Source organism: Fragaria vesca, linkage group LG1 (genome assembly GCF_000184155.1).
Source record: "Fragaria vesca subsp. vesca linkage group LG1, FraVesHawaii_1.0, whole genome shotgun sequence".
Classification (NCBI taxonomy): Eukaryota; Viridiplantae; Streptophyta; class Magnoliopsida; order Rosales; family Rosaceae; genus Fragaria; species Fragaria vesca.
This window is the reverse complement of record NC_020491.1, coordinates 11,449,144-11,472,145: the sequence shown is the minus strand read 5'-3', so window position 1 is coordinate 11,472,145 and position 23,002 is coordinate 11,449,144. Positions and strand designations below refer to the sequence as shown.

At 37.4% G+C, this 23,002-nt stretch overlaps 3 protein-coding genes and 1 pseudogene across 4 annotated transcripts; all 4 read left to right on the top strand.

Moving 5' to 3' along the window:
* The first annotated feature begins 95 nt into the window (after window positions 1–95).
* LOC101307829 lies at window positions 96–4,259 on the top strand (annotated as a pseudogene). The gene is made up of 5 exons (XR_183725.1): window positions 96–1,175; window positions 1,344–1,759; window positions 2,056–2,420; window positions 2,574–2,785; window positions 2,924–4,259. The product of XR_183725.1 is annotated as a probable disease resistance protein At5g66900-like (transcript).
* A 507-nt stretch (window positions 4,260–4,766) lies between these two features.
* LOC101301336 (probable disease resistance protein At5g66900-like) lies at window positions 4,767–7,138 on the top strand. Its single transcript, XM_004289197.1, has 4 exons — window positions 4,767–5,424; window positions 5,958–6,358; window positions 6,598–6,959; window positions 7,066–7,138. The coding sequence occupies exons 1-4, from the start codon at window positions 4,767–4,769 to the stop codon at window positions 7,136–7,138; spliced, it is 1,494 nt and encodes a 497-aa protein (XP_004289245.1).
* Window positions 6,892–13,395, top strand: LOC101300764 (probable disease resistance protein At5g66910-like). The gene is made up of 2 exons (XM_004289196.1): window positions 6,892–6,959; window positions 12,563–13,395. The coding sequence occupies exon 2, from the start codon at window positions 12,568–12,570 to the stop codon at window positions 13,393–13,395; it is 828 nt and encodes a 275-aa protein (XP_004289244.1). The 5' UTR covers window positions 6,892–6,959; window positions 12,563–12,567.
* A 692-nt stretch (window positions 13,396–14,087) lies between these two features.
* On the top strand, window positions 14,088–20,776 carry LOC101307533 (probable disease resistance protein At5g66900-like). Its single transcript, XM_004288028.1, has 7 exons — window positions 14,088–14,126; window positions 16,698–16,747; window positions 16,882–17,517; window positions 18,209–18,612; window positions 18,895–19,256; window positions 19,397–19,608; window positions 19,750–20,776. Coding segments are annotated over exons 2-7 (2,457 nt in total). The 5' UTR covers window positions 14,088–14,126; window positions 16,698–16,746; the 3' UTR covers window positions 20,592–20,776.
* Window positions 20,777–23,002: the final 2,226 nt, after the last annotated feature.

The following is a 23,002-nucleotide window of genomic DNA, read 5'->3' as shown; positions in this document are numbered from 1 at the left end:
TAAATTTGATGGTGGGCCACTAGCTTTGCGTTTTAGTTGGTGGGTTTATCTTCCCCACCACATGAAACTTCCCTAGATGTTATTGCTTGGTTGATCTGCAAGTCTCCTGGTAAGTCAATGGGGGCTGTAAGCCTGTAACCCAGAAATTTCCATTCAGCTTCATGATGTATATTATATATTCTTCATCGTTTCTGTTGTGAAGTACGAAATAATTGACCTTTGCATTATTGATTGATATCGAGTGTTCATCTTCATTGGTTTATTGGGTTCCATTTTCCAAAGCTAAGAATCTTAGTTTCCAGATTTTCAAGTACCCAAAACCTTGTGTGTGTGTTTGATTTTGCTGTCATCAATGGTTGGTGCGGATGATGTTTTTGGTGGGGCTGGTGGAGGAATACTGTTCACTGTTCTCTATGATCTGCTGAAAGAGCTCATCAGCAAGTCTATGATATATGGCCCTCTTCTCAAAGATATTCTGTCTGCCTTGGACTCATATAGACCACTGATCAAGCAAATAGAAGCAAGCAATGAGGAACTGGGTTATCGAAAGGAGGAAGTAGAAAAGTTCAAAGCACATATGAAGGAGGGGATAAAGATTGTTAAAAAGTGCTCCAAGGTTCGTAAGTGGAACATCTACAAGAAGTACAAGTACGCCAACAAGCTTCTTGGATGGGATAGTGCTCTTGAAAGACTGTTGAAGGTACTGCAGGCGCAGGGAGTAAGGGATGGGAAGGAGACCTTGCTTTCGGTAAAGAGGATAGAGAGGACGGTCACTGAGATTGAAATGAATAGTAGCATTTTAGAGTCAGGGGTTGAGATTTTAGCAACAACCAGTAGGCATATGGAGAAGGCGCTCAGTGGAGTTGAAATGAGAAGTGGAGATGTATTGGAGGGGATGTACCGGATTGAAGACCGAGTTGAAACAAAGTCTTGCAGTATGGAGGCAGGGATCAAGAGGATTGAAGACCGACTTGATACACAAAATGGAGCTAAAGGTGGAGCTTGGGGTGTTGTGCCTGAACTCACACAGTTTACAGTTGGACTGGATGAGCCTTTGAAGGAGTTGAAGATGAAACTTCTTAAGGATGGAGTCTCGATGCTTGTGGTCACTGCTCCCGGAGGATGTGGGAAAACTACATTGGCAACAAAGTTTTGTCAAGACGGGCAAGTCAAAGGTATGATTTCTACATTAGCAATTACAGTTCTTCTTACTTGCTTCACTCATTTCATGACTTGTCTACTTATACTTGGGCTGCAGTTGTGTATGTTTTTCCTTTTTACAATTGTAGAGAAAGATTGAAATAGCATCTTAGTAATAGAGTACTTTTTTTTGTTTTGTATAGATAAATTCAAGAACAACATCTTCTTTGTCACTGTGTCAAACACACCAAACCTAGGCCTTATTGTGCAAGAGTTACACAATCGCAAGGGTTCCCAGGTGCCTACTTTCCAAGACGAAGTAACTGCAGTCAAGTGGCTGCAAACATTTCTGAAGGAACAAGGAAGAAACCCTTTACTATTAGTCTTGGATGATGTTTGGTCTGGATCAGAATCCCTACTAGACAAGTTTCAGTTCGAGATGCAAGATTACAAGATGCCAGATTATAAGATTTTGGTCACATCAAGATCTGAATTTCCGAGATTTGGTTCTTCATATCATTTGCAATCATTGGATTATGACAATGCCATGAAACTCTTTTGTCATTCAGCATCTTTGGGAGATAAAAGCGCGCATATTCCAGCATCCCTCTCGAGACGGGTAATTTCTTAGCTGCAATGAACTATAAGATGTTTTCTTTTCACAACTACAAGTTACAAAAGGTGGATTAGGACACTAAATTTACATTTCTACAGAGCATGAGTGTAAACTGTAAAGTATAACACCTGTTATTTTTACAATGCCTGCTAGAAATGAAACATTTAGGCTTATTTTACTTGTAGAGAAAAACTAACCCAGAGTAGAAAATTGTAGATTTGTTGAATCAATTTTTTGTGGTCCTGAAAATAGGTGATCATTTAGTCTGCAACTCAGTTGTAAATGATTTGCAAATGCAGATAGTAAAGGGCTGTAAGGGATATCCACTTGCGATCACGGTGGCAGGAGGATCACTTTGCGGACAAAGTATAGAGATCTGGAAACAAAGACTAATTGAATGGTCCAAAGGGTCTTCAATTCTTGATTCTGAGACCAAATTGCTTCTTCGCCTCCAAAGCAGCATAGTTGCCTCAGATAAAGAAATGGCTATCATCAGGGAGTGTTTTCTAGACCTTGGTTCATTTCCTGAAGACCAAAGAATCCCAGTTACTGCCCTCATTGATATATGGACAGAGTTATATGAGCAGCTAGATGAAGATACTCTGTGTGTTGCATACCTTCAGAGGCTCACCAACCGAAGTCTGGCTAATCTTGTAGTCACACGGTATGCTAGCTTCATGTATCCTGAATTTTCTCCATAGGTTTTTCCTTTATATTAATGACTAGATGCTACTCATCATAACTTGCTACTTTAGTACAATATATTCTTAGAAATCTCTGCTTCTAATCAACTTAATTTTGACTAAAAAAATATCAGGAAGGACCAGACGCAGGGGGATGGATACTACAGTGAACATTTTGTTACTCAGCATGATCTTCTTCGAGAGTTGGCTATCTATGAGACAAGACAACAAGCCCCAAGAGATAGAGAAAGACTGATTATAAACATAGTTGATGACAATCTTCCTAAATGGTGGATGGAAAAGAAGTATGAATCCATGAAAGCTCGCCTATTATCCATCTCAACTGGTAACCCCATCCCCCTCGATAACAATTACATAAAAATGCAATTATGTAGAAATGCACACATGTACATTTGCAGACAAAGATTTGATTGTACTTCACGTATTTAGTTCATGCTCTCACCAAATAACTTTTTGTTTGCAGATGTAAATTTCTCATCAAAATGGCACCACATGGAACTACCAGAAGCTGAAGTTCTAGTCTTGAATTTTCATACGAAGAATTATGCCTTACCCAAATTTATGGACACTATGCATAAATTGAAGGTACTTGTTGTCACAAATTATGGTTTCTCGCCTGCTGAGCTAAGTAATATCGCACTACTGGGTTCATTATCTCACCTAAAGAGAATTAGATTGGAGCGTGTCTCAATACCTTCAATAACCAAGAACCCCATACAGTTGGTGTGTCTGAAGAAGATATCTCTATTCATGTGTACCATCGGAAAAGCTTTCAGCGACGGTTCCATCCAGATTTCATGCGCATTTCCAAATCTGGAGGAAATTAGCATTGACTATTGTAATGATTTGGTGGAAATGCCTGCCGACCTCTGTGATCTAATTCATCTAAGGAAGCTCAGTGTCACCAACTCACATAAGCTTCTTTCCTTACCTGAAGAGATTGGAAAACTGCAAAATTTGGAACTGCTGAGACTAAGGTCATGTACAGACTTGGAACAGTTTCCAGGCTCAAGCAGGAACCTAAAGAAGTTGATCTTTCTGGACATTTCTTATTGCTTTAGCATCAAGGAGTTGCCTGAAGATATTGGTGAAATGAGCAGCTTAAGACAGCTCAACATGAGAGAATGCTCCAGATTGCAAGAAGTGCCTGTATCAGTGTTAGATCTTGAGCATTTGGAGGAAGTGATATGTGATGATGAGACAAAAAATTTATGGGAAGCCTTACCTCTCAAAAACACAATAATAGTGGTGGAAAAAGAAAATATCAACCTAAATTGGCTCCATAAGCTTCACTTTTGAGAGCTGTCTTTACCTAACATACACAGCGGATCTCTGTATGTATGACTCATGATTTCCTTCTGTCATTTCTTTCTCCTTTTTAGATTTGGTTCTCTATTCTTGTAAATGCATAGTATACAGTACGTATAGCAATGTAGTAGGCTACTTTCTTTGAGACTTTTTATGATACGAGTTTCCAGTTCCCACTTCCCAGTAGCGAATTCCATCAGCAGTTCAATTTAGCATCATTGGTGTTTGATAGATCATCTATAAAATCTTCATCTCTGCGTGATCACACCAATTTGTAGAACTGTTTCTATAAAAATCTATGCTAGTGTTAGTTATTAGTACTATAAAACAGCAGTAACATGTCCTCTGGTAATTAGTATTTGTGTATGCTTGATTGAAATGGGAAGAATCCATTAAACTAGGGCCAGCTTACAACACAGAGGGCTTAATTTACTCTCAACATTTTGCAGTCATTTTTATGGAGACTGAGAGAGCTTACTGTCCGTTATTTCTCTGTTTAGCTTTTTAACTAAACTGAAAATATCTCATTTAGATGGGGAGAGGTTAGAATATTTTCCTCGCCATGAAAGAGTGAGGAAGTTGCCTAGTGAAGCTTGTTTCTTTAAACTTTGGCTGGTAAACCCTCAAGTCTCCTTCTCCCATAGCGATCCGCGTTTGCTTGTTCAAGTTTTAAGTCTCCTATCAGCAAGTCAATGTTAAAGTCATGTAGTAGTTTCCATCGAGCTTCCCCAGTTCCCACTGTATGTTATCATATTGCCAAATTCAAGAGCCGCAGAACCAACAATTTGATTGGAGAAGAGCATCAAATATCCTTGCCTGTCTTGCATGACCAAGAAAAAAGATTAGTTTTGCATTGCTTTTTTGGGTCTCATGTTTTGTTGTTTACATGGTTTCCAAATGATATTCATGTTATTGGATTCCTCATTAAAGTGGTCTCAGTTTTTTCTGATCATATCTGCCCTCTTTGTGTTAAACTTTATCTGATTTTGGTGTAAGGAATGGTTAATCCAGTGAATAAGATTTTCGATGAGCTGTATGTTGTCTTTAAAGACCTAATCAAGAAGAATATTAGATTTAAAGGCAAACTCAAAGGCATCGAAGAAAAGCTAGAAGCTCTAAAGCCGGTGATCGGAGACATGGTGCAGAGAAATGAGGTATTAGATCACTCAAGGAAGGAACTAGAAGGTTTAACAAAAGTTATGGAGTCTGGCATTAAGCTCTTTGTCAAGTGCTCAAAGTTTCGGGTGTGGTGGGTCTTCAAGAAGTACAAATACGACAACAAACTTACTGAATGGGAGAACAGTCTAGGAAGTGAGTTACATATGCTGAACGTGTATACCGGCAGGGATGTGAAGGCCATCGCAATAGACGTGAAGGAGAATGCAGCGCTTCAGAAGGAGACTGGGGTTACGTTGAAGAATATAGAGGAGAAATTGGACCAATTTCTGATTCAAAAACAACCTGGGAAACCTAAAGCTTGGATGAGCACCGAAGTACCTGAACTTCCACGTTTTACAGTGGGATTGGACACACATTTGAAGGAATTGAAGATGAAGCTTTTCAAGGATGGGGGGTCAAAGCTTGTAGTAACAGCTCCTGGAGGATCTGGCAAAACCACTTTGGCTAAAATGCTTTATCATGATCAAGAAGTCAAAGGTATGATATCATGATGCTATACTTTAATTCCTTTTGCTTCTTGAATGGTGTTGGGAACTTGGGAGTAGTGGTGAAATTTAACAACATTTTGTTCTCTTTTAGGGTTTCGAGTGGATTTTGAAGACGGTTCTCATGCACTGATATCAAATGATTTGAATCATGTAGTTGATAATAACTGGACTCACATGAATCTATCTAGGTCTGCAGATTAACTACATAGTCAAGCTATAGATAATTAGATATTGTAACAAGTTGTTTGCTGGAAAATTATGTCGTATTGTTTCTTTATATTTGCATATGAGAGTGCTGCAGTTGACCTCTCTATGTTCTTTCCTCGGATTCACCATCAGATAACTAGTGGTATGTTTATCAATCTGATGGTGAAGACTGTCATACACTTGATGGTTTATGATACTTATCATCTTTAGTTAGTGTTATGCTTAGAAATAGGTTCGTCTCTTTCTTTTAAATTTGTATATATACCAATCCAAATAATCTCTTGGTGACAGCTTTGTTTTGTTGTGTTTAATTAGATAAATTCACCAAGACTATCTTTGTAAAGGTCTCGAAAAAGTCCAACTACATTGTTGTACAAGAACTATATCAAGAGTTGGAATCCCAGGAATCTGAATTCCCAAATGAAGATGGTGCATTCAGCTGGCTGAAGGAATTTCTGGAGACCTTCCAAAATCCTCTGCTTCTCATCCTTGATGATGTTTGGTCGGAATCTAAATCCCTTCTTGAGAAGTTTAAGGAATTAAGTATACAGTCAAGCTTCAGTATCTTGGTGACATCAAGATCTTCCTTTCCAAGTTTTGGTTCTCGATATCCTTTAGATGCATTGAATCACAAAGATTCATTAACTCTTCTGCGTCATTCAGCAACCTGCCCGGATGATAAGAGCTATGATGTTCCAGAAGATCTTCAGCACAAGGTGATTTCAGAGTCTTTAATGCAAAATATGTATGCTTATTTACGATATCTAGCTACAAATTAAGTATCCTATGTTTATGCTTGCTGATTCACTAACACTAGTATCTAGCTACAAAATATACTACATTTATGCTTGCTGATACACTAAAACAAAAGTACTCAAACTAAAAGAGTAAATTCTGTACTACATATATATCCTATGTTTTTAAGTTGATGTGAATCTACACAATTGAACTGCAGATAGTAAGGCGCTGTAAGGGATGTCCACTTGCCATTAAAGTGGTCGGAAGATCTCTCTGTGGAAAATATACAGAGTCATGGCTTAAAAAATTATACGAGTGGTCTAAAGGTGCTTCTATTTTTGATACCGAGACTGACGTGCTTGTTTGCCTCAAGACTAGCTTAGACTCCTTGGATGAAAAAGATCAAAATCTCAAGGAATGCTTCTTGGACCTGGGTGCATTTCCTGAAGATCAAAGAATCCCAGCTGTTGCTCTGATTGATATGTGGGCAGAGTTATATGGCATAGATGAAGATTTTATTTCCATTCAATACCTCCAGGAGCTTTCCAGCCGATGCCTGGTTAATCTTGTAGTCACAAGGTATGTATGCAAATCTGTTTCTCTCATGATAATGTCATGCAATTTTCTCCTTGCTGCTACTTGCTTTTTTGTATTGTATTATGTTTGCTAAGTGAATTTCTTTAAGAAACTTAGTTTTGATCATTACTAGGAAGGAAAATATGGTGGCAGATGGCTACTACAGTGAACACTTTTATTGAGAGTTAGAGATTAGTTCTAATTGAACTAATCTAGTTCAAATTGACTTTAGAAGCTACAACTGTGCTACCATATACTGCTGGTGTGCTACCAAGTACTGCTGGTCTCCCTAGTCTTCTTTTTTCTGAAACAATAAGTTGGCTGTTGCTGCTTGTCTCTCTGTTGCTGCAGCAAGTTGGTGACCTCGGTTTTGGTGCCACAGCTGTGGATGTGGCTAAGTTTGCTTTAGCTTCCCTTATACGATTCTCATTGTATCTATATATACTTGTTATTAAACCTTGTAAAGTTTTTCATCAAGAAATATAGAAGAAAAGCTTCCGCAATCTTTGTGTTTAGATTTCTTCATGGTATCAGAGCAGGAACTTTAGTGTCCTAGCTTTGTTGCTCTTATTCTTGTTCTTCCAAGAGAAAGTTCTCTTTGGTTTCTCAAGCTATAGATGGCTGAGATCAGTTCAGGTATTAATCCTTTTGGTGATAATATCAATTCAAACACTTCAAGTGTTTCTGATGTTGAGATGAATCCAAATCAACGTCTTAGTTCTGTTTTGTTGAATGAATTCAACTACCCTGGTTGGGCTAGAGCAACTACTCTTGCTCTTGGAGGAAAATCCAAGTTAGGCTATGTTAATGGATCCATACAGAAGCCAGATGTTGGTTCTTCCTCTTATGATTCTTGGCTTTCCAAGGATCAACGGTTATGTCTTGGTTGCTCAATTCTATGGAGAGCAAACTTTTAGAAATTTTCAGTTTTTCTGAGTCTTCTAGACATCTTTGGGATCAACTTAAAGAGATGTATGGGAATCAAAATAATGCTGCTCGAGTGTTTCAACTGAAGCGAGACATTTCAGATTTACAACAAGAGGGTAAATCCTTTGTACAACATCTTGGTGGTCTCACAAGCATGTGGAATGAGCTTGATGTTTATAGACCTCATACTACAAATGCTACTACCTTATTGAAAAGAGCTGAGGAAGACAAGATATTTCAGCTTCTTGCTAGTCTAAGTTCAGACTATGAAGATTTGAGAAGTCATATTCTTATGAATGTGGAGCTGCCAACTTTCACATGTGTATGTGCAACAATTTAAAGAGAAGAGGTTCAAAGAAAGATGATGAACATAGAAACCAAGCCAACTCTTTCGGAAACTAGAGCCTATGTTTCAGACAGTAGGCAGGTTGAAGAAAAGACTCACAAAGGGAGGAGGCATGTTTCAAAATGTAGTTACTGTGAAGGTATGAGACATGTCAGGGATAGATGTTGGATCCTCCATCCTGAGCTAAAGCCAAAGCATTTAAAAGAGAACAAAGGTGGTCACAAAAGTTGGAATGGTCCATCACACAAAGCAAATCTTGCAACCTCTTCCTCTGAGGGCATGCCTGACTTCACTTTCAATCCATCTACCTTGATAAATGAGTTCGCTGCTTTCCTCAACAAAAAACAGACGCATAGTGGAAGGGAAGAAACTTGTGAATCACGGATAGGAGACCACACTGCTTTCCTTGGGAGTTTGCTAGGTTCCTTGCAGAAGCTGATTGTGTTCCACAAGAAGATGCTTCAGGTATCTTAAAATCATTCACTACTGCCTTGAATGTTTGTTCTATGAATGATTATTGGATTATAAACTTAAGGGCCACATATCACGTGACAAACAAAATTCAAAATTTGCATGATTTCAAAAACTTGTCCATTCCTTCCAAAGTTTCTGTAGCAAATGGCAAAGGGGTCTCTGTTTTAGGAAAAGGAAAAATCAAAATTTTGTCTGATCATACTGAGTCAGTTGCTCTTTATGTTCCTTCTTTTCCTTTTCAACTTCTTTCTGTTGGAAAGATCATTCATACTCTAAGATGTCTAGTAATCTTCTCTCCTTACAATGTTATATTTCAGGATCTCATCACCAAGAGGACGATTGGTGAAGGTTTCTTTTTAAATGGACTTTACTATTTGCCAAAGGTCTTTTTTGCTTCCAAAGTCTTCCAAGTCAGCTCAAGCTTAGTTCAAGATCAACATCTATGGCATAAGCGTTTGGCTCATCCATAAGAAAAAGTGATGTCTGTTTTGTTTCCAAATATGTGTAAGACAAATGATCAATGTGATGTGTGTCATTTGTCTAAGTCTTCTAGGTTACCTTTCTCTTCTTCCTTATCTAGGTCTAGTAATCCTTTCGAAATCGTCCATTCAGACATTTGGGGTCCAGCTCTTGAGTCCTATGATGGATTCAAATATTTTGTAACTTTTGTTGACGATTTTACAAGGATTACTTGGTTGTATCTTCTTAAATTCAAAAGTGAAGTTCTTAATGTCTTCAAAGACTTTCATAACTTGTCAACACCCAATTTTCATCTCATATTTAAATTTTGAGATCTGATAATGGCTCTGAGTATATGTCCAATAACATGTCACAATACTTGAGCACAAATGGCATTCTACATCAGACTAGTTGTGTTGGTACGCCTCAGCAAAATGGAATTGCTGAGAGAAAAAATCAAGATCTTTTGGAGAAAACAAGAGCTTTGATGTTCCAAATGAATGTGCCTAAGAAGTTTTGGTCTCAAAGTGTGCTCATTGCCACTTATCTCATCAATCGGTTGCCTAGTAGAGTGCTTGGTGGTAAATCTCCCCTTGAAGTGTTGAAAGGAAGGAAGATCGACATTTCTCACCTGAAAGTGTTTGGCTGCATGTGCTTTGTTCACATACAAGCTAACAAAAGAGGGAAACTTGATCCTCAGGCTGAAAAATGTGTATTTTTAGGGTATTCATCCACTCAAAAAGGATACAAATGCTACAGCCTCTCCTCTAACAAGATCATTGTTTCCAGGGATGTTAGATTTGATGAGAATAGTCCTTTCTTTGCTGGGAAATCAGATGGTTATAGTCAGGGGGAGTCTCTGTTTGATTTGTTTCCAACTCCCAGCATTCCAGTTTATGAGGATGGCAATGTGCTTTCCAATCCACCTACTGCAGTTCAAGAAGCATAAGACGCAAATCTTGATCCTGAGTGTGATCAAGCTGATGTGTAACCTGTTGTTGACCAAGTTCAACCTAGTCCAGTGGCCATTCGAAGGAATCCCTCAAGAGCAAGAGGACCTCCAACAAAGCTTAAGGATTATGTGACGTACACAGCAAGGTATCCAATGACAGCCTTTATTTCTTACAAGAAATTTTCTACTTCTCATGCTGCATTCCTTAGCACTCTTGATGCTGCTCATGAACCTCAAAGTTTTGATGAAGCAAATCAGTATGAATTTGGAAACAAGCTATGGCAGATGAAATGCAAGCTCTTAATGAGAATAAAATATGGAGTGTGGTTAAGATTCCTCAAGGGAAGAAGGCAGTAGGCAGTAGATGGGTTTATAAGACCAAGTTTCACTCAGATGGTACTGTAGAAAGACATAAGGCTCGATTGGTAGCTCGGGGTTTCACTCAAACATATAGAGTTGATTACAAAGAAACCTTTGCTCCTGTTGCAAAAATGAGTACTGTTTGAGTTCTTCTTTCGGTTGTTGTGAATCATGGTTGGCCTCTCTTTCAAATGGATGTGAAGAATGTTTTTCTACATGGTGATCTTGAAGAAGAGGTTTATATGAAATTGCCTCCTGGTCATTCTCAGTTTTCTGATCTTAGTATGGTATGCAAACTTTACAAAGCCATTTATGGCTTGAAACAATCCCCTCGAGCTTGGTATGCCAAGCTCAGTTCTGTTCTTGAAGAAGTTGGTTTTTATAGCAGTAATGCAGATTCCTCATTATTTGTTCGAATTGGTTCAACAAGTAAGCTTATGGTGCTTATCTATGTTGATGATTTAATTGTGACAAGTGATAACCTAGAAGAGATTAATGTTCTCAGGCAATCTCTTCGTAGCAAGTTTGCAATTAAGGATTTGGGGCGTCTTAAGTACTTCCTTGGTATAGAAATGGCTACTTCTCACAAAGGGTTGTTTCTAAATCAAAGAAAATATGTTCTTGATCTGTTGAAAGAGTCAAAGTTTTGGGATAGCAAACCAGCTAGCACTCCCTTGGATAGCAAGCTTCAGTTTGACACTTCAAGTGTTTTTCTCTCTGATGTGACATCTTATCAAATGCTGGTTGGTAAGTTAATCTACCTTACAATTACTCGTCCAGACATTACCTATGCTGTGAGTATTGTTAGCCAGTTTATGCAAGCTCCTACTCAAGCTCATCTCCACATTGTTAAGAGAATTCTTCGTTATCTTAAAGGCTAGAGGTATTTTGTTGAAAAACAATGGTAATACTAACATCATGGGGTATACTGATGCAGATTGGGCTAGTAACTCTCTTGATCGAAAGTCTACCACTAGTTTTTGCACCTTTGTTGGGAGAAATCTAGTTACATGGAAGAGTAAGAAGCAAACGGTTGTGGCTCGTTCTAGCGCAGAAGCTGAATATAGGGCAATGGCTGCTACTGCTTGTGAGCTTATTTGGCTGAAGGGTTTGCTCTCTGATTTGGGATCCCCTTGTCGTCAACCAATCTCTCTCTATTGTGATAATCAAGCTGCCATGCACATTGCTTCCAATCCTGTTTTTCATGAAAGGACCAAGCACATCGAAGTTGATTGTCATTATATTCGAGCTCAAGTTCAGTCCAAGCTCATTGTCACTCATTACACTCGCAGCTATGATCAGCTAGCTGATATCTTCACCAAGCCTCTTTCAACATTCCATTTTCATCGTATTTTGGGCAAGCTTGGCTCAATGAATCCTCTTGATCCAGCTTGAGGGGGAGTATTGAGAGTTAGAGATTAGTTCTAATTGAACTAATCTAGTTCAAATTGACTTTAGAAGCTACAGCTGTGCTACCATGTACTGCTAGTGTGCTACCAAGTACTGCTGGTCTCCCTAGTCTCCTTTTTCTGAAACAGCAAGTTGGCTGTTGCTGCTTGTCTCTCTGTTGCTGCAGCAAGTTGGTGACCTCGGTTTTGGTGCCACAGCTGTGGCTGTGGCTAAGTTTGCTTTAGGCTGTGGCTAAGTTTGCTTTAGCTTCCCTTATACGATTCTCATTGTATCTATATATACTTGTTATTAAACCTTGTAAAGTTTTTCATCAAGAAATATAGAAGAAAAGCTTCCACAATCTTTGTGTTTAGATTTCTTCAACTTTGTCTCCCAGCATGATGTGCTTCGGGATCTAGCTATCTTCCAAGCGAAATTAGATCCAAATAAAATGAGACTGATTCTGGACAAATGTGGAAGCAAAGTACCCAAGAAGTTGACAGAACAGAAGCATCAATTTCAGACTCGCATATTATCCATCTCTTCTGGTTGTCCCATAATCCGTCTCTTTAGTAAATACATGCACAAATGTACCACATGCAAATGGAGACACAACTCACACAAGCACAATACTTCTACATAGGTTTCACATTCCATTCTCCCCACTCTAACATGTTATAGCATTTGTTTTGCATGCAGATGGAATGTTCTCAACGGATATGCACAAGATTCAACTTTCAGTCGTTGAGGTTCTAGTTTTAAGCTTCACCGCCGACAACTATGCTTTACCTGAATTTGTTGCGGAAATGGAAAACTTGAAGGTTCTAATAGTCACAAATCATGGTTCCTTACCAGCCAAATTGAGTAACTTTCAACTTCTGAATTCTTTACCAAATCTGAAGAGAATCAGACTAGAGCGAATTTCATTTCCTTCCATAACCATGAATCCCATACAGTTGAAGAGTCTAAAGAAGATATCTTTCTTCATGTGTAGCATCAGTCAAGCTTTCAGCAACCCCTCCTTCCAAATTTCATATGCATTTCCAAATGTAGAGGAATTGAACATTGACTATTGCAGTGACTTGGTGGAATTGTCTGGTGATCTCACTGATCTGATTGAGTTAAGGAAACTCAGTATCACCAACTGTCATAACCTATCTGCCTTGCCTGAAGAGATTGGAAAGTTGATCAAATTGGAAGTCTTGAGGCTAAAGTCTTGTACGGATCTGGTAACATTTCCAGCCTCAATTAAGAACCTCGACAAGTTGAAGGTGCTCGACATTTCTGATAGCTTCAGTATCAAGAAGTTGCCTGAAGACATTGGTGAAATAAGCAGTTTAGAAAAGATCAATATGAGAGACTGCGATAGGCTGCAAGTTCTACCTTCATCAGTTTATGATCTCACGCAACTAAATGAAGTGATATGTGATGAAGAAATAAAAGAGTTATGGGAGATTTTCGGGCTCGAAATCGACGTAAGGGTCCTCAAAGATGACTTCAACCTAGATTGGCTGATTTGGCTCTCAAAGTGACAATCTTGAAAGATGCCTTTGTTAAATAAATGTTGGAGACTTCGGACAGTGCCTGTGTGATTGTAATTTTATTTCCTTTCTTCTCCTTTTCATACTTTTGTTTTGGTTGTATCAGCATGCTATTGACCTATTTTAGGTTATAAACATTGTGGCTGTGTATTTTATGAAGAGTGGTAGATTTCAAAACTCCTATCATCCTTTTCGATCTTTCATTACTAGTCATAAATGCCTCCATTATCAGCTTGTGGCTGTGCATTCTTTCATAGTTTCATCACTTTCATGCAATGCAGAGCTAATGGGCTTTGGTCCCTCAGCAATTTCCATCAAGAAAGCCCACAGTATGAGCTGTATGACACTGTTGTTAGCAGCCCAGACAAACTAGAAAATCCATTGAAGAAATTGAACTAAGATACCCTCTTGTCTCTTTCCAAGTTCCAAAGACAGATGTAAAGCCAGAAACCTAACCAAGAGAAAGAGAAAAGTGAAAGGAAAGTGAAAACCACCCACTAGTTTTTATTATTATTATTATTATTATTATTACATACAAATTTGATTTCTTTTCTGTCAGTGCTCGAAGCGCAAAGCAGAAACAACAAATTTTCTATGGTGGAATCGGAAGTTTCAAAGTAGAGTCCAAACTAGACTTGGTACTTGGTTGTTGAATGAATCCCAGTAGCTGAACCATACCGGCCTCCAGATCTTTCTTGTTTATCTGCTTCATCCTTTTTCTGGTAAGATTACCTCTTCCTCTCCACTCTTTCTTACTTTGCCCTTCAAGTTTCTGTAAGCTTTCTCTTTATAGTTTATTCTTCCACACACTGAGATTGTCCGTGATTCACAAATAGCTCTGCTTTTATCTTCTCCATATTCAATTCAATTGTTTATTTTTGCTTGCTTTGTTTTTCCAATTTCCGTCTGATTTGATTTGATTATTCTCCCAGCTGGATTGATTTGCAGAACAATTTCGATTGTGATTTCGTTGCAATTGTTATGAGTTAAGAATTAATAATAGTGTAGACTTTTTTTTTTTTTTGTTTCTCGTAATTTATGGGAAGTTTACCGACTGTTCAAATCATAATAACATTGAGCTGTTCCACCACCAGAAGTAAAGATAGGGATCAAATACCAAGGGTATTCCCTCAATCCAACGTGCACGTTATTCTCCACTGAACTTTTAATTTTACACGTTAGCTGTTCAACACGTTAGGTATGATTATTACATGGAAATGAAGGTCATGGAGAATGATCTCTGTTTTAGGGTTGGCAATTTGGGCTATGTCGAAACCAACCAACCGAGTACCAACCGTACCAACCTAGTTGGTATACTAAAAACTTGGTAACCGACTTACTTGGTACGGTATATGGTACCAGTTTTGGTAACATGGTTGGTACTTGGTATTGAGATTTTCATACCATCGGTATGTCGTACCAACCATGTATGTGTAATTATGCAAAAATACACCTATATCTATGTAGGAAACGAGAATTGAACCTCTAACCTCTCACAAACAACCTATAAAAAGTATAATATATGTAAAGACAATTAAAATAGATGTATTGTTTTATATTTATAACATCCTATAGATATAAATACAATTAAAATATAAATGTTTAAATTTTGGCAAGAGGTATGTTTCGAAACCATGACTGCTCTGATAGAAAATATGACCACATACCACCAGACCAAAACTATCATTGTATTATATTTGTGAAAAAATTATATTTATCACTTCATTTTTTGGGCCACAATCTAAACTTGGTAGAGGTCTATTATCAACCGTACCAACTAAATCGGTATACCAACTTCGGCGGTTGGTTTTGGTAGAGGATTTTGCCTACCAATCATAAGTTGGTTGGTACATGATATTGATAAATAAAGTCGGTATACCTACCAATGTCAGCCCTACTCTGTTTTGTTCTGTGAGCTGCTACTTATGAGTTTAGCAAAAACTAGTGAGGATTTTAGAGAAATGTTAAATGGTCCTTGTGGTTTTAGGGTGTCACTCAACATTGCCAATTGGTTTGTGAACCGTACCCAATCTCAGTCCAAAGTATTGAAATTTGTTATGTTTCATCCATTTAGAGAGGGAATAGAGTTTGCGTAAAAAACAAAGAAGTTTCATGCTTTTCTCCCCTACCACATTAACATTAATAAGGGTAAAATATTGTATAGTCTTTGTGGTTTGAAATCGACATCTGTTTAGTCCTTGTGGTTTTATTTTAATCTGAATAGTCCTTAAAGTCAGGATTTTTCATCCAAATAGTCCTTATGGTTTTATTTTAATCTGAATAGTAAGTCATGATTTTTCATCCAAATAGTCCTTATGGCCTTTAACTGAGAAAATGAATTGAAATTTGTTTAGTCCTTGTGGTTTGAAGTCGACATCTGTTTAGTCCTTATGGTTTTACTTTAATCTGAATAGTCCTTAAAGTCATGATTTTGCATCCAAATAGTCCTTCTGACAATTTTCTCAGTGAATTGAAATTTGTTTAGTCCTTGTGGTTTGAAGTCGACATCTGTTTAGTCCTTGTGGTTTTATTTTAATCTGAATAGTCCTTAAAGTCACAATTTTTTATCCAAATAGTCCTTATGGTTTTATTTTAATCTGAATAGTCTTTAAAGTCATGATTTTGCATCCAAATAGTCCTTCCGACAATTTTCTCAGTTAAAAGCCATAAGGACTATTTGGATGAAAAATCATGACTTTAAGGACTATTCAGATTAAAATAAAATCATAAGGACTAAACAGATGTCAACTTTAAACCACAAGGACTATACAATATTTTACCCTTAGCCCTGAGAAAATTGTCGGAATGACTATTTGGATGAAAAATCATGACTTTAAGGACTCTTCAGATTATAATAAAACCATAAGGACTATTTGGATGAAAAATTGTGACTTTAAGGACTATTCAGATTAAAATAAAACCACAAGGACTAAACAAATGTTGATTTCAAACCACAAGGACTAAACAAATTTCAATTCCATTAATAACTCCGAGCCAAGTTTCAACTCTTTAGAAAGTAACAATTTCATTTCGATTTTATATGAGGTTTTTCCGCATCATAAAACTTATAGCGCGTCAAAGCCTTACGTATCTGCAGTATTGCGTGTGCGACAGGTCAGTGAGTTTCATTGAAAATTTCGAGCATTTGCATCGTTATACTAGTCTCGTAATAAATAGTCATCCTTATCCATTCTCTGAAATCTCAGTTCCTTGATGTGTATAAATATGTCATTGCTCAGAGAGTTTTGAAACATAATCTTTTCTCTGAAGAACATGTTGTCTTTCTATCTCAGGACTCATTGATTCGGATTTTTGTCTTGTACGATCATCACCAACAAAGTAAGTTATGATTGAGTTATTTATTCGTTGTATTCTTCGACTGTTCATTTCTTTCATTGTTTCTTTGTCTTAAACATTTCCATTTAAAAACAAAGAGAAGTGCTCTAATTTAAGTGTTGGTTGTTGTAACAATGACAGTGGTATTAGTCAAACGAGAAGCTTTAGAAGCGTCATTTCTGGCGCTGTATGATGCCATTAAGGAAGTTAATGACCATCACTTACTGTTTAAAACCCTCCTTGGAGATATCAGATCCACACTAGACTGTATAGAACCACTGATCAAAGAGACAGTAGAGGATGCAAAGGAATTGGATTTTCCAGAGGATGAACTTCATAACTTTAGAGTACAAATGGAGGAGGGGATTGAGCTCATTCGTAAGTGCTCTAAGGTTGCTCCACTGAGTACTGACGAAAAATATATATACAGAAACAAACTAGGTCAACTGGGCAAATCTCTGCAAAGATTGTTGGATATCCTGAAAGCGCATAGCATAAGAGATGTGAAGAAAACCTTAGTGACGGTAAAGAATATAGAGACTTTGGTCCAGCAAATTGATGTGAATTTTGGGGCACAAATCAATTCATCTAAACGTATTGAGGGTTGGTGTGCAATACCTGAACCTCCACCACTTGTAGTTGGATTGGAAGGGCCTTTGAAGGAATTGAAGATGAAGCTTTTCAGTGATGAGATATCAATGCTTGTATTAACTGCCCCCGGAGGATGTGGGAAAACTACATTGGCAACAAAATTTTGTCAAGACGAAGAAGTCAGAGGTATTTATATATTGATTATATGACTATATCAATGTCTCTATTTTCTTTGTTTTAATAATGGACCTTAATGGTTAACTTTGTAATCGTGGTAGTAGTAATAAACTTACTAGTAAATGGTTAAGTTACATGTTTTTTTTTTTATATGCATTACTATTATACTAGTGTTTCAAAAAGGCCAAAATTTTTGCCATTTCTGTGGAAGTTAACGTCAACGATACCCAGGCCAAGTCCAGCTCTAGCTGTTACTACAATTCTTTGTATTATTTGATGACGTTATCATGCTTATAATTTCAATGTCATGGTTTTAGAAAGACCTGAGTCTTATTACGCAGTACTCTGACCAGTTGGGTCTGCTTTTAATTTCATTAATGTGTTATAAATAAACCAAGGTCTGGTATCTGGATTTTTTTGTCTTTCGGTTTAATTTTTTCAACAGTTGTAGAGTTATAGGAATATGTTCGTCACAACTAGCAGATAAAGTTACACAGCAGAAGAGTGGCTAATTATTTGTTTTAACATCATCACTAGTGTATGAATTATAAAAAAGACTTCTTGCTATTTGCATATGTTAGCGCTCCAATTGAGATTGAGATATAATTAGACTTCACTGTTTGTGTATTCTTTTGGCTTTTTATATTTCCTTAGTAGAATTGTGGACTTCTAACAACTTTCTTACCTCTTATTTTGAAAGATAAATTCAAGAACAATATCTTCTTTGTAACTGTTTCCAAGAAGCCCAACTTAAACCTTATTGTAGAAGAGCTATATCAAAGCAAGGGTTCCCAGGTACCTGATTTCCAAAATGAAGTAATTGCAGTTGATTGCCTGCACGAATTTTTAAACCAAACGGGGAAAAATCCTTTACTGTTGGTTTTGGATGATGTTTGGTCTGAATCCGAATCCCTTCTTGAGATGTTTGATGAATGGAAAATGCCAAATTGCAAGATCTTGGTAACATCAAGGTTTGCATTTCCAAGATTTGGTTCTCCTTATAATTTAAAATCATTGAGTGACGAAGAAGCAATGGCTCTTTTTATTCATTCAGCATACTTGGGAGATATTAGCTCTCATGTTCCGGAAGACCTTGCTAGACAGGTGATTTTCTTAGTGTCATTTGTTTATTAACGTGAAAGGGGCAAAAAGAGATTTGTTCACATTTTATGTAAGGCATACATACACCTGTGGAAATAACAAATTAACACTTCAGTTTACCATGTCAGATGCAAATTTCATGTTCATGTACAAACTAAATTTGAACTAAGAATATAGTAAAGTAAATAGTTATTATTTTTTTATTTGCATGTGACATTGCAATTGAAACTTAAGACTAGACCTACAGCTGATATAGTGAATCAATCTGGAAAAATTGATGTGCAGGTACTAAAACATTGTAAGGGATTTCCGCTTGCGATTACAGTGGTTGGAAGATCACTTTGTGGGCAGCCTATAGAGATCTGGCAAAAAAGATTAATTGAATGGAGTAAAGGTTCATCTATTCTTAACTCCGATCATGATTTACTTGTTTGCCTCCAAAGCAGCTTAGATGCCTTGGAGAAAGAAAGTATTACCATCAAGGAATGTTTCCTAGACCTAAGTTCATTTCTGGAAGACCAGAGAATACCTGCTACTACCCTCATTGATATATGGGGAGAGTCGTATAAAATAGATGAAGACTGGCTTTGCATTGCAAACCTTTGTGAACTCACCAATCGAAATCTTGCTAATCTTATAGTCACTAGGTATATAGGCTTCTATATTTCAAATTTCTTATACGTTTACATTGTTCCGCTATATAGGCTAGTTGCTAGCCATGAATTTCTGTTCCCTTTTTGTATGCTCAAGAACTCTCTTATAGCAAATTGGTTTTGATCCTAACCAGGAAGGATCCCAGGGAGGTGGATGGCTATTACACTGAACATTTTGTTACTCTTCATGACATTCTTAGAGAATTGGCTATCTATCTGTCAAGTGTGGAATCAATAGAACAGAGAAAAAGGCTGATAATAGATATGTCTGGAGACCATTTTCCTGAGTGGTGGACAGAACAGAAGTGTCAACCTATCAATGCCCACCTTTTATCTATCTCAACAGGTAATTCCATCTTTCTGTCGCTCTGTAGCACATATTTACTTATACAAAGGCACAGAAGTAAGGGCACACACTACATCACACGCGAAGACTTAAATAGTATTATATATAGCTAGTGATTGATATCATTTATACGTCTTGCAGATGGAAACTTCTCGTCTAAATGGCCCAACATGCAACTACCACAAGCAGAGGTTGTAATTCTGAACTTTCAGTCAAAGAAATATGCCCTACCCACATTTCTGGAGAAAATGGACAAATTAAAGGTTCTGATAGTCACAAAATATGGTCTTTTGCCTGGTGAATTAGATAATTTTCCATTACTGGGGTCACTGTTGCATCTAAAGAGAATCAGATTCGAACGAATTTCAATACCTTCCATAAGCAAGAGCCCTGTACAGTTGGAGAGTTTAGAAAAGATATCGTTATTCATGTGCAAAATTGGTCAAGCTTTTAGCAACTGTGCCGTCAAACTTGTTGATCTATTGCCAAATGTAGTGGAAATGAACATTGATTACTGCAATGATTTGGTGGAATTGCCTGCAATGCTCTGTGACCTGATATCCTTGAAAAAGCTCAGTATCACCAACTCCCATAAGCTGTCTGCCTTACCTGAAGAAATAGGAAAATTGGTAAACTTAGAAATGTTGAGGCTTAGGTCCTGTACAGACTTGTCAGAGTTTCCGGACTCAATTCAGAGCCTCATAAACTTAACCTATCTTGACATCTCTGATTGCTTCAGTATCAAGGAGTTGCCTGAACATATAGGTGGAATGCGCAGCTTAGAAGTACTCAACATGAGACAATGCTCAAGACTGCAAGAGCTGCCTACATCAGTTTTGAATCTTGAACAGTTAAAGGAGGTGATATGTGATGAAGAGACTCGTGTTCTATGGGAGCCCTTCTTATCTGTTCTGAAATACACACACGTAAGGGTGGTGAAAGACGATATAAATCTGAATTGGCTGCACAAGTTTCCAACTTGAGTGCCAATCTTTTCTAGTAACTATTGGAGCGAGCTTGTGATATATCTCTCGGTCGCTCCACAATGCTCATCCTGGAGAAATGAAGCCTATGATGCCTAATGCTTTTCGTTGTTATTGTAGTTTGTATGTTTCTTTGTAACAAATTATCTAGTAAACCTAGTATAATTATGTAGCCTATCGGTTAGTTGCGTAATGTATTTTTAAGGTATGCTGTTCCCCAACATGAATAATGGCGTGAGGGCCAAAGCCTCCCGGTCTGACCGGGTTCCAGCCCTCGAAAAAAAAAAGAGTGTGTAGTAAACCTATCTAGTGGATTATATATATATACAGCTTTACTTGATTCATTTTGTATCATATCCCACCTGTAATTTTTCTATCGAAATTTCAATATGTGAAGGCTTTAGAGTGATGGATTTTCGCAATGGCTCTTGGATCTCCGGCTAAACCAACAAAATGCTAAATGTTTATCGCTAAGTTGTGAATTTATTACTTAAATTGGTGATCTATGAACTTGAGTTGATGTGCATCGGTGGGTAAATGTCGACACCGGAAATAATGGAGCAGAAGTTTTCAGATCTAGATACCATGGCTGCTTCTTGTATAGTTGTATAACTTGTATATGATGAAGTACTGCTCTATGTTTTCGAATTGAGAAGTGAAAGCTGGCGATATATACAAGGTTTTCTGATATTGATCTAGTTGCACAGAATAAATAGTAATGGTTGCCTGGTTGGAGTACAAGTAGAGCTTGCTGCAGAGGCACGTCTAGGCCAGGAGCAGCTAGCAGTCTCGAATGTGGTTGCTGCATGCCGTTACGAAAAAAGGCACACAAGTCTAATAAGTAATAACTTAACCCTTCAGAGCCTGATATTCAATCGATTTTCTGAAGCGAGGAACTTGAAACATTTTGAGCGTGCATGCTTGTAGTTTGGGCACGTTTGCGAGCGACTAAGTGATTTAAACTACGCGAGACCTCGTTAAGACGAGTACCTAGCTAGCTTATTATTAACTTGGCCAGCTTAGGCAGCAGGCTCTCGATCTGCTTTTGCATGGTAGTACAAAAACAATGTCCGGCCAACTTCTTGAAATAGAGCAACTGGATTACTGGATCATACAAACGTCAGGCAACGTCGGTAACAACATCAAACATTGATTTGAGGAAGCCTTTGAAAGAACGAATCAGTCGCTGCATGCATGGCTACAGTATACGTAGTTGACGTATGTACTTGCGTACGTACACAGTTTATTACGTATATTTGACTATTCCAAGAGACGTTCCAAATCACTTGATCGAAATATGGTACTAATTCGAAAGTGAAATTACCAAACATGCATCTGTTATGTACCAGGTTTCCGTAAGAAAATGTCTTCCCTCATATGTTAATTACCGTTCATAATTATATGAAATGGTCTTATAAATACGAGACCAGTTCACGTATATTACCTCCACGGCTCCACCATTTCTATTGTTTTTCTGTGTGCAGATGATCGAGCAGATTCACTATTAGAAAAAAAGACATATGCGACGAAGAAAATTTTATTCATCGCTTAGGTTATAACTTATGCTACGAAAAATTGTTCGTCTCTTAAGTATTTACCTAAGAGACGAAATAATAAATCGTCGCATAAGTTATAACCTAAGCGACGAATATTTTACTTAAGAGACGAAAAATGCTTCGCCTCTTATGTTCTTTCTTAGGCGACGAAAATAATTTTTTCGTCGCAAAAGTGGTTATCCTAAGAGACGAAAAATTCTTTTGCCGCATAAGTCATATCTTATGAGACGGAAATTAATACTAATGAGACGAAAATTTCGTCGCATAAGTGTTTTTGACTTTATATCTGCTTGCTCACTGCCCAGATCTAAAACAGAGAGAAACGTTCTGCAGCAGAAATCTGGCGACAGATTTTCAATGTTAGCTCGGAAATCATCAATTTGGGACGTCTAAAGCTTTGTCTACCTCTCTACGTACTCATGAAGTATTACTAGTACTTATAGGTTGGTATAATCTCATTCTCTTTTCTTTCACCATTTATGTTTCACTGGTTTATAGCTTTGATGATGACCTCTGTTTGTTGATGATATATGAATTTTGGGTTACCTATTACATTTGAAGTTATTTCTCCTCCTTGTTTAGGATATGTTTCCTCCTATTGAAAAAAAAAAAAAAAGAAGACCGGCCATGTTTTCCGGTGGTACCACCAGTCATTTGTTGGTAATATATATCTATTGATGTTATATATATATATATGATTATTTTGGTTATATTTGTTACAGACTAGCCATGTTTTCCGGTGGTACCGCCAGTCATTTGTTGGCAATATCTATTGATGTTATATATATATATATATATATGGTTATATTGGTTGGTTATATATATATATATATATATATATATATATATATATGT

Coding starts and splice junctions, on each gene's coding strand:
- LOC101307533 (XM_004288028.1), top strand. Junction 17,518..18,208: donor TCAAGACGAAGAAGTCAGAG/GTATTTATATAT, acceptor TTATTTTGAAAG/ATAAATTCAAGAACAATATC. Junction 18,613..18,894: donor CGGAAGACCTTGCTAGACAG/GTGATTTTCTTA, acceptor ATTGATGTGCAG/GTACTAAAACATTGTAAGGG.
- LOC101300764 (XM_004289196.1), top strand. CDS start 12,568: ATGTTCTCAACGGATATGCACAAGATTCAACTTTCAGTCGTTGAGGTT.
- LOC101301336 (XM_004289197.1), top strand. CDS start 4,767: ATGGTTAATCCAGTGAATAAGATTTTCGATGAGCTGTATGTTGTCTTT. Junction 5,425..5,957: donor TCATGATCAAGAAGTCAAAG/GTATGATATCAT, acceptor GTGTTTAATTAG/ATAAATTCACCAAGACTATC. Junction 6,359..6,597: donor CAGAAGATCTTCAGCACAAG/GTGATTTCAGAG, acceptor ATTGAACTGCAG/ATAGTAAGGCGCTGTAAGGG.